The sequence below is a fragment of the Grus americana genome, unplaced genomic scaffold, assembly GCF_028858705.1.
Source record: "Grus americana isolate bGruAme1 unplaced genomic scaffold, bGruAme1.mat scaffold_389, whole genome shotgun sequence".
NCBI lineage: Eukaryota > Metazoa > Chordata > Aves > Gruiformes > Gruidae > Grus > Grus americana.
Genome location: NW_026561658.1, coordinates 14,759 through 26,041, shown reverse-complemented (window position 1 = coordinate 26,041; position 11,283 = coordinate 14,759). Strand labels below are relative to the sequence as shown.

The window sequence follows — 11,283 nt, the reverse complement described above, 5'->3', positions numbered from 1 at the left end:
CGATTCAGGGTGGAATGCTCCTGTACTCAGGAGGTCTCTAGTTCTACCTTTGGTTCCAAGCAGGGCCAGCTCGGAGGTCGGAGCAGGTTGCTCCATAGACATCAGCATCCCAGTACAGAGGCTGCACGTGTGCCAGGCATTGAATCCACCGTTATGGAAATGGACACAAAGCCTTTGAGCGGCTCCTTGAACCCAGGAATCGGTATGCCATGCCTCCCGAGCTTCCCAGGAACACCTAAGCTTTCTGTGCAGAGGAATGCGAGTCCACTTTCCCTGTCCTGGCCAGTCTCCTGGCAAATGTGGTGCTGTAGGTTCTGAAGAGAACCAGAAGAATCTCTTTGAGGAGGTTAGTTTCATTTTACATGCTGAATTGCAGGGCAGATGAAGGGAGCTCAGAGCTTCCAGGCTCCCTGCCGCACAGTTAGGACATCAGAGACTGGAAATGCAGGTAGCGGTGTTGTGTTAGCGTACACCACGTGGAAATGTTGTCTTCCTTTGTGCTTTTGCATAAGCTGGGGTCTGTCCCTTGGCCGCCTGTGGCTAAAAAAGCAACAGCTCCCCTCTTCCACCTCCCTCTCCTCCACACAACAGGGAGGAGAGAGATGAAGCAGGGATAATTTAAGGGCAATACTGTCTAAGAAGTGTAATATTGAAATGGTAACAGTGAGAGAAGCAGCACTGCGTTTTAAGAACTTCATGCCAGAGGCTAACTGCTGAGAACTTATGGCTCTTTTGTAAAGTAGAAATGAATGTTGGGAATGAAATTGAAGTGCTTTGATTAATCCTAATGAAGAAAAAGAAGGAATTCCCTTAGAGCACTGTGCTGTTCGTGTTATTAGTGACAGGACCACTAATTCCTTAAACAACCTTGAGAGCTTCTTTATTTTCCTCCTTTCCAAAGCTTAGTCTACTCAGATTGCCAGAGGACTACCTCCAATCTCTGCAACCCAAAGCTCTCCAGCCTTCTCTCATCAAAGGTCTTTTACCCCGGGACATATCTCACCATCACTTCAATACGCTGCCCGGGGTCTATTTTTCAGGTGGGTGAGGTCAGGCTATTCCTTTGCAAAGCCTTCCCTACAAAAGTCTTGTCTAGGTGCTGATCCCACTGTAGCACCTCATGCTGGGCACCACTCCAGCCTCCTTCTGCAGAGCTCCAGTGGATGGGCAATTTTCCTGTTTCTGTCCTACCCATTCACCTTCCCAATCTTTTTGTATTGTTTGCTTATCGAATATTGTCTCAGGAAACACATTTGTCCTCCACAGCATCAGCCATTTGCAATTGCAGGCTGAGATATTTCCCCTCGTGGAGCAGACATTGTGCAAAGCTGCTCCATTTGGGGAAACCCACTTCATGCTGCATAGGCATTTGGGCTACAACCCCCCACTGGCTCATTTTTTAAAGAGACAGTTTCAGACTGGCAAAGCAGATTCAGTACATAAATGCGTGTGCTGGTTTTGGCTGGGACGGAGTTAATTTTCTCCATAGTAGCTTGCATGGGGCTGTGTTTTGGATGTGTGCTGACAACAGTGTTGATAACACAGGGATGGTTTAGTTACTGCTGAGAAGTGCTTGCACGATGTCAAGGCCTTTTCTGCTCCTCACACCATCCCACCAGCGAGAAGTTTGGAGGGGACACGGCTGGGACAGCTGACCTCACCTGACCAAGGGATATTCCATACCATATGACATCGTGTTGAGCCATAAAAGCTGGTGGAAAAAGAAGGAAGGAGAGGGCATTGGGAGTGACGGTGTGTGTCTTCCCAAGTAACCATTGCGCGTGATGGAGCCCTGCTTTCCTGGAGATGGCTGAACACCTGCCTGCTGATGGGAAGTGATGGAGGAATTCCTTGTTTTGCTTTGCTTGTGTGCACGGCTTTTGCTTTACCTAATAAACTGCCTTTATCTCAGCCCCCCAGTTTTCTCACTTTTACCCTTCCGAGTCTCTCCTGTCCCACCAGGGTGGGGAGTGAGCAAGCTGCTGTGTGGTGCTTAGTTGCCGACTGGTATTAAACCATGGCAAAAAGACACTCCACGGGTCCCTGGGACTCTATCCCAGTGCTGGACTTTCCCCCCGTGACTTTTTTTGTTTATTCTTTCTGTCAAGTTAGTGAAGCATTACACAACTCAGTGCAAGACATCATAGCAGGGGAAGATGACCTTCATGACTTTTAATGTTTTTAGGTTGATTCCATGCGGTGACACTCTAGACAGTCCATGGGGTCTAGCAAGTGATTTCTCAAACCTGAGGGTAGTCATCTCTTCATCGGTTGTGTCACCTTTGGGCCTCCTTGACTACTGACCACGATTCGGCTATTTCCCTTTAACTTTACATTGGTCAGACAGAGCTTGAAGGAGCTGTTTGCATTAATCATGGTGGGGCATGACATACCAGGAATGCCTCAGGCCACCTTCCCCCTTCTTGAGGAGGATGGAAGCCAGGCTGGACATGTGGGGTTTTTTGGGGCAAATGTGGGATGCCTTTTTTCAGACAACCACGTACCCCAGTGGGGCATTTGGGACTATTTGGGGCTATTTTACATACTCTGTAGTATCACTTTGTCCATAGGAGTCTCTTCAAGGCAATTCTCACTTCCTTGTTCCTCAGGCTATAGATGACAGGGTTAAACATGGGGGTCACAATTGTGTAGAACAGGGCAAGGTACTTGTCAGGGTCTACAGAATCCCTTGACCGTCGCTTTAAGTAGACGATTGTGGCTGAGCCATAGAAGAGTGTCACCACCCCGAGGTGTGAAGAGCAGGTGGAAAAGGCTTTGTGTCTGCCCAGAACTGAAGGTATTCTCAGAATTGCCCTGATAATTTTCATGTAAGAAATAACTATGAAGGAGAAGGGAAGGATCGCAAAGACCAGGATGATGGTGTACAGCATCACTTGGTTCCAGAAAGTGTCTGCACAGGCCAGTTCCAGCAGAGGGGGGACATCCCAGAAAAAGTGGCGAAGGTCCAGGGATGCACAGAAGGGCAAAGTGAACACCTGGTAGGTCTGTCCTACTTGCACTGGTACGACGACCACCCACGACCCCACCAGCAGTCTGATGCAGACACCCCTGCTCATGATGAGGGTGTAGTGCAGGGGGGTCACAGATGGCTATGTAGCGGTCGTAGGCCATGGCAGCCGGAGAAGGCATTCGATGCTGCCCAACAAAACCAGGAAATAGAGCTGGGCAGCACAGCCAAGGAAGGAGATCCTGCCGTCTTCCGTCAGGAAACCCACCAGCATTTTTGGCAGAGTGACTGACGTGTAGCAGATCTCCAGGAAGGACAGGTTCCTCAGGAAGGCACTCCTTTTGGTCAGTTGAAGACCTCTATAGGATGCCCTGGAGCTAAGGTATAGTTACAGTTTCAGTTGTCATAAACGTGGGCATCTGCTGTCATTTCACCTGGCCAAAGAAATTTCCCACCAGCCTCCAAGGTGGTGGCCCCAGATGCTGCCCTGTCTCTAGGAAGTGCTCCATTAGATCTTGCAGTTACCAGCACACATCTTGGTCACCTCTGGCATCTCAAAGATAACCAGGTGTTGTGTCTCAGCAGCTCACTCATGGCCTTTATCTTCATGAATTACCATGCGAGCTGGGACAAGCAGCTCACATGCAGGTGCCTGTTTTGTGCCCACCTTAACTGAGGCAAGAGGAATCCGACATCCTGAGGGTTTGTGGCAGGGAGCTGAGTCCCCATCCGGCCCCAGGACTATAAAACAACTGAGATGCATCTAATGACTCGGGTGCATCTCTTCCCTCAGCAGAGGTAAAGGAGATCCCTCCTGGTCACTGTCTTGGTTTCCTGTCTCTAATGATGGGACATGAAAAGGTGAATCTTGGACATGACTCAGTCTGTTTGGAGAAATGACTCTACTGGAAAGAAGTGTCCTTCCCCAGCGGAGGGAGGGAACATCAGTGATTGCTTCAGCCTGTTTCACAGCAGGTTCCCCCAGAGCCCCAGGGACACCTGGAGGGAGCCCAGAGGGGGCAGAGAAAGTGCTGCCTTGGGCTGGTCCTCTGCTCTGAGCTGGGCTGGGCTCCTGGGATGGAGGGAGCTCATGGCAAGCGGGCAGCGCTGCAGAGAGACAGCTCTGCCCAGGAGCAGCTCCTCTGCAAAGCGCAGCAGGGCTGAGGGCACTGCCTGCAGGCAGCGAGGGCAGAGGGGGAAACGGCAGAGATATTACAGGCACTGTGGAGTGGGCTAATGCTGAGAGTTCGCTGTTGGAGAAATCTACACAGGCCTTGACACGGTAAGTGTCTGGCTCCAGGTCGATACACAAATGTCCTGGAGGGGCTTCCTAGAGCTCACACATCTTGCTGCAGCTAAGATCTGGCAGGATGGCAATCAGGTTTCTTTACTGTGGAGAAGGACATGCTCCAGAGCAGGGCTTCTGCGTAGCACCATCAGAGGGACAGCACACGAAGTTTCCCTTCTCCTGGGGCTGGCTGCAAGGGTGTGCAGCCAGGTGTGCAGCCAGGGGTGCCCAGGGCTGTCTTTCAGAGCGGGGTCCCTGCACCCCAGGGGCTGTGTGCTGGAGCAGGGACTCTGCTGCCTGCCAGGGTCAGCACTCAGCCTGCCTGGGGAGCTCCCCACAGCACCTGGGGATAAGCTCTGGGTGGAAGGGGTGATGCCTGGCAGGGCAGAGGCCTTCTGGAGTCAAGAGGGTGTTGCATGGGTCAGAGGTGCTCACAGGTTCAGATCCCCCGCCAGGGCATTTGCAGAGGGTCCTTTTGAAGCAGGACATCAAGGCAACATGTACCTGAAAGTGCAGGAACCTGTGCTTTCAGTTTTCCGCTCTTCATTGGCTGGGGGGCAGTGGGAGATGGGAATTTATTTCTCTGCTCTGGTGAAGGCACGGAGACCCCAGTTCTAATTCAGACTTCTCTGAACTGCTGCTGAGCCCCCGCACACACAGAGATGTCCCTGCTTCCAGGAGGGGTCTGCAGGGCAGAGCTGAGCACACAGTGGGTGCGATGGGGTCTGTGAGCACTGACAGGGAGGAGATGTGGGGACAGAGAAACAAATCCCGGCAGGAACAGCTCCAGGCTGCAGAGATATGGGCAGGGAGTGAGAAGAAGCTGCTGCCAGAAATGCCAGGGGGGGGGGGGATTCAGGCACCTCTGTGCCATTTGCTACAGCGCCGACGCCTTCCCCGGAGCAAGCCCCTGATCTCTTCTGCCACACAGCAGGGCCTTCACCTTGAAGGCCATGTGCTCCACGGCATGAGTTACCTCCTCGGCAGATGGACCCCTGATGAGGGGAATCTCCCAAGTGCTCATCCGTTTGTCCCCGTACTGCCTCCATCAACAGGGGCACTGGGGAATTTCTCCAGTTCCCCCCTCCTCTTCATGCTGCCTTTCTTCCCACCTAAGGTGGGAGCTCCGGGCAATGCTGCTTGCAGGGCTCAGTGAGCCAACTCACTGTTCCGGACAGGTGATCTTGAGGACATTTGGTTATTTCCCTGGGCCATCCTGCTGTGCTGCAGGCTGTCTTCCAGAAGGGCACAGCCTTCCCGTTCCGTCTGTGTGTTACGTAGCAGCCCCTCAGTACTAAGGCCATGGAAATGCTGCTGGCAGGGTGTATGCAAGCACCTGTGATGAGCCCCCTGCGTCCCTGGCTGGGAGGGGAGGGCTGAGCTGAGACAATGTGAGGAGTTTGGAGATGGGCACTTGGGAACTGCATTCACCCCATTGTCCATTTTCTTCTCAGGGGGGTCTGGGTGCAATCGCTCTCCAGCTCAAGGAGGTGACAGCCTAGGGTAACTGAGACCGGTCTGACGGACAGACTGTCCCTCGGCACAAAGGGACAGTCCCTTTGCCACACAGGACCCACAAGGTTTCTCTCAGCGACAAGCAGAAGTGCCACTTGGGGGATCCTCAGCCAGCTCCCACCCGAATTCACTAAATGGACCAGCAAAAGGTCTTTCTGAAAGGAAAGAGGCGGTTTGGGGGGTTTCCATGAGAACTGGAAGAAATACTTCTCTGAGATGTCTACCCTAACTTGTCACTACTTCTTCCTCCTTTGACAGGTCCCAATGCCCAGAGACAGCAAATGTCCAATGACAGCTCCATCACCCAGTTCCTCCTCCTGGCATTCGCAGACACACGGGAGCTGCAGCTCTTGCACTTCTGGCTCTTCCTGGGCATCTACCTGGCTGCCCTCCTGGGAAACGGCCTCATCATCACTGTCATAGCCTGTGACCACCACCTCCACACCCCCATGTACTTCTTCCTCCTCAACCTCTCCCTTCTAGACCTGGGCTTCATCTCCACCACTCTCCCCAAAGCCATGGCCAGCTCACTCTGGGACAACAGATCCATTTCCTATGCAGGATGTGCTGCCCAGCTCTTTTTCTTTCTCTTCTTTATTGTAGGGGAGTATTGTCTTCTCACCATCATGGCCTACGACCGCTACGTTGCCATCTGCAAACCCCTGCACTACGGGACCCTCCTGGGCAGCAGAGCTTGTGCCCACATGGCAGCAGCTGCCTGGGGCAGTGGGTTTCTCACTGCTCTGCTGCACACGGCCAATACATTTTCCCTACCCCTCTGCCATGGCAATGCTGTGGACCAGTTCTTCTGTGAAATCCCCCAGATCCTCAAGCTCTCCTGCTCAGATGCCTACCTCAGGGAAGTTGGGCTAATTGTGGTTAGTGCCTGTTTAGGATTTGGGTGTTTTGTTTTCATTGTGGTGTCCTATGTGCAGATCTTCAGGGCCGTGCTGAGGATCCCCTCTGAGCAGGGACGGCACAAAGCCTTTTCCACGTGCCTCCCTCACCTGGCCGTGGTCTCAATGTTTATCAGCACTGGCATATTTGCCTACCTGAAGACCCCCTCCATGTCCTCCCCATCCCTGGATCTGGTAATGGCAGTTCTTTACTCGGTGGTACCTCCAGCCGTGAATCCTCTCATCTACAGCATGAGGAACCAGGAGCTCAAGGATGCAGTGTGGAAACTGAGGACGGGATGATTTTCAGAAGCAATAAACTGTTCATCATCATCTCCATATCACTCATAATATAACTCATTGCAGCCCCAACCTGTCTTCTGAAGTTTTTGTTGCTTTTTTTTTGGGGGGGATTTCGGTTTTTTTTTTTTGTTTTACTGATGATAATGTGGTCCACAAAGCAATGTCATTATTCATGCCACTTCTGCATCAGGATCTACCTTTCCTGTGTGATCCAGAGAGTGTGTTAATGAGAAGCAAGGCTGTCTGTACATTTAAAGAAATCAAAGGACCCTGCAGTGACTGGTTTGTTTGAGATCCTTCCTGAGAGACCTTTCTGGAGCTGCAGGTCAGTGCCTGTGTGCACAGGTGGAGGGGAAAAGAGTCCCAGCACAGGAGCACTGCCAAGCAGCACCAGCGCTTGGTCTTTCCTGAGCTGCTCTCTTTTCACTTCCACACTCTCTTTCTGAGCTCTTGTTTTGGTGCAAGGCCTGAGAGCACTGGCAGCTTGGTCAGAGTCCTGCTGCGTGGCAGTCCTGTGATCATAGGCAGGGACAGGCAATGGGCACTACTTTGACAGAGTTTGCCCCCATAACAGTGTTTCCGTCAGACAAGGGGACCTCCTGAGGCAGTGCCTGAAGGCGTAGGTCTTCCTTCAAAGTGGCTGTCCAGAACAAGCTCAAGAAAGTGCCCTGGTGAGGAAAACACCAGTGAACAGACCAAGTGTTTGAATGTGCAGGGTGGGGGAACGCACGCAGCAGTGTCCTCGCACAGCCAGTCCTCCTGGGATAGCCTTGAAGGACCAGCAGAGCAGGGTCTGGCCTGTGCCTGTGGTCACTGGACACCCCAAGGAAAGTGCCCCAGGGCAATCATCACAGGCCAGCCCCTTGCAACCACCATTCCCAACACTGGCTTCTCACTCCAGCTCAGAGAGGTGGTTTGTCCCTCCTGTTCAGAAGGAGGACACTGCATGACTAGGTCAGAAGTCCACGTCTACATTTTACAGACGAGATAGAAGCATGCACATCATGTGCATGTGGGGACATGAACCTGAGTGAGCATGAATGCCATCAGCTGTTCCTCAGAGGTGCCATGAAGGCTTGTGGGACAGACAGTGTCTTGAGGTCACTTCACTGTGAGAGTAACTTCCCCTGGGAAACCACCTGAATGCAGCACTGGGATGGGCTTCCTTGGACCTAAGTCCCGGTGTCCATTCCTCATGCCGTGGGGCATCTCAGATGAGTGCAGGGCAGGGCGACACACTGCAGGGCTGAGGTGCCTCCCAGCCTCCTCCCGGAGTGGCAACAAGAGGCCAGAGAGACACTGTGACTGCTGCGATGCACTGCCTCTGTGTCTGCAAGGGAAGGACTCGTGGCTCTGAACACCCCTGTGTATATGAGGAGTCAATGAGGCCAGCTCAGGTGCGGACATCTCACAGGGCCTTGACGTTTCTATTTGTGACTGCAGGAACAACCCCCAACTTCCCCTTGAGATTCCTCTCACCCGCCTTGGACAGGCTCATTGCAAATACTCCTGTCTGCTCGCGTCACCCTTTCTGGATTGTGCCCTCAAACGTGTCAGAGCAATCAGAGAGGTTCTGGGATCCTCAGAAAAGGCAGACATCAAACATTTCTTCAAGAAGGGCAAGGAGGAGGATTGGGAGAATTACAGGCTGGTCAACCTCACCTTAGTCCCTGAGAAGGTGATGGGCCAAATACACCTGCAGGGATTTACAGGCACTTGAAGGAGAAGGAAGGGACTGCCGAAACCCACATGGGTAGGGGCAAGAAGGGCATGTTTCGTACCTGGACCTTAGCAAGGGCTTTGACATGGTCTCCATAGTCTCTATACAGTCGGATTGGGCCAACCCGTTGAATGTCTTTATTAACTCCCTGTATAATGTGACAGAGGGCATTTTCAGCTCCTTTGTGGATGATGCCAAACTGGGCAGAGCCTCTGAGCGACCTCATCAGGTTAACCCTGCCTTGAGCAGGATAGCCGACAAGATGAACTTCAGGGCTCTCTTCCAACCTGAGTTATTTGATGATTCCATGAGTCTCTCCCTTGGAGAGCTTTTGGAGACAGAATCGACAAAACAAAGAGGCAGCAGTAGAGATATAAAATGCAGCGGTAGAAATACAGCAGTTCCTCTGAGGAACATTTCTCCACTCAAATTGTTGGTAGGAAATCTACTGGATAAATTTGATGAAAGCAGCTTACTTTTACCTGCTCAGGTACTGGGCCACAAAGAGGGTGATGGTTGGGTATGGTATGATGTGGTCAATTGTGTATAAGTACCTCATAATCCAGTAGGAAGCAAATGGGGAGGTGAGGTCAGTTCTGCCTCTGGAGGTGATAGGCCAGCAGCAGGAACGTGGCTGAGAAAGGGACTCTGAGGTCACTTCACTCTGAAATAGCTGATAGGCCAGACCTTGGCCCATGGCTGGGATATGTGCTTTAAAGCTCACATCTGACAGCGTCTCTGACAGGCCAGCAGAAGGCACCTGGTTGGCACATTGTCTGTGAGATCCCATCTGCCAAAGGACCTAGGCTTAGTCCAGGAAGGGGGCTTATATCTTGGTGGTCATGTCTGTTCTGCCTGAGAACATGATGGGACAGCAGCAGGCACACGGCTTGGTCGTGTCTATCATCTGAGAAGCTGAAAGGCTAGCAGCCTTGGGAGATCATGGTGAGGTTACTTCTGCCTGGTCAGGTGAAAGGCCTCAAGAAGACTGGTGGGTTGGGATGCCTGCCTGAAGGGTTGTTTCTCAGATGGTGGAGCTTTCCTTGGAGGTAGGAAACAACAGGAGAGAGAAACGCTGCCACACAGTGCAGCGTGGAAGGTGGAGACTGGACATGAGGAGGAAGAACTGTCACTCCAAGGGTAGTGCTGTGGTACAAGAAGTCATCCCGAAGGAGTGTGAGATCAGTCCATCTCTGTGTGTTTCAAGGAACAGAGCGTGAGGGTGGACAGATGTCCGTGAATGTATGGAAATGCCAGGGTGAGAGCAAGGTGAGGAAGTGAGATGGGTGTCTACAGTGTGCAGGGAAAAGAAGCAGCTGTGGGACAGCGTAGGACAACGTGTGGTGGAGATGGCAAAGGGCGCTGGCAAGGCTGGAAGTCGCCAAGAGAACCCAAGTCTGTGTCCCCTTGGCAATCGTCTCTGCCACCAAGGCCTGTGAGGAGACATGTTGTCCTAAGGCACTGGGGGGCGCTCGTTGCCTCCTTGCACACCCCCAGTAAGGCTGGGAACTGCCATCCCGTTGTCCTTCACTCAGCACGACACCCCCCACATCCCACTGCCCCAGGAAGAGCCCTGAGCAAGGCGTGAAGGACAGGATCTGCCTTCCCAGGGGCTGGGGCTCAGGCCTTGGCCCTTCTGCTTCATCAAACAAAAGCAGGGCTTCCTCTGCATCTCAGCTGCCTGTACATTACCTTTGCCTGCCTGCAATCATGGCCTCCAATTATCCCTTCTAACGAGTCCTCGGGGAGCCTTTGCTGGTCATGGTGCTCAGTGGGACTCAATGCTTCAAGGTACTCTGGGTTTTTTCCTTTTACACTGAGTCTTTGAGAGGTTTGTGCAATCTCCTCTCAGTACCTGGGGTTTGTTACTCAGCACCAAATACACCATGGGACTCATTAAAATCAAGCAAGCCCTAACGAGCCATCTCTCTCCCTGTGATTTTCTTCAAGTCTTCAAGAGTTGTACAGATAATTGGAGTTGTTTCCTAGTGTAGTTGTGGAGAAAGATTTCAAAGAACTTCTAACAAAGAGGAGGTTTTATTTCCAAGGGTGTATTTTACCACTTTTCAGTTTAGAGAAGAGGTGATGGCAGCATTCCTCAGTAGATATTGCTCCAGGGTCTCTCCTAAGGACGCCTGGACAGGAGGAAAAGCACTCCCTTGAGGTCTGACACAGCATGGACAACCTTCACCTCAGCTCCCCAGCCCCACCATTTCTCTCATTGGCCACCGGGACTTTTCCTTACATCAGACTTCTCCACTGAATTCTGCAGCTGGATGTTACAGCTCCTTTGTACCAACCCGCACTTGCTTTCCTTAGAGAAATGGCTGCACGTATATTTTTTTTTTCCTATTTGCAAGCAAAGAAAAGTCAAGCACGATAAAGTTTCATCGACATTAAAACACACTCTGCACCATATGCTTACTACAAGCTGCCTCTAATGATGTTGCATTTCTCCAAGGGATAATCATATGAGGAATGTTTTAGACAGGTAGGTGCCAAAAGCTAGATATAAACACAGCTAAAGAGTTGGCTAAAGAGCAAATTGGACTAGTGTCGTGATTTAATCTGGTCGGCACCTAAACCAACCCCA

General features: G+C 51.8%; 1 protein-coding gene across 1 annotated transcript; it reads left to right on the top strand.

Moving 5' to 3' along the window:
* Positions 1 to 3,887: 3,887 nt before the first annotated feature.
* Positions 3,888 to 6,970, top strand: LOC129200670 (olfactory receptor 14A16-like). Its single transcript, XM_054811946.1, has 2 exons — positions 3,888 to 4,061; positions 6,030 to 6,970. The coding sequence occupies exons 1-2, from the start codon at positions 4,046 to 4,048 to the stop codon at positions 6,968 to 6,970; spliced, it is 957 nt and encodes a 318-aa protein (XP_054667921.1). The 5' UTR covers positions 3,888 to 4,045.
* The last annotated feature ends 4,313 nt before the right edge of the window (positions 6,971 to 11,283 follow it).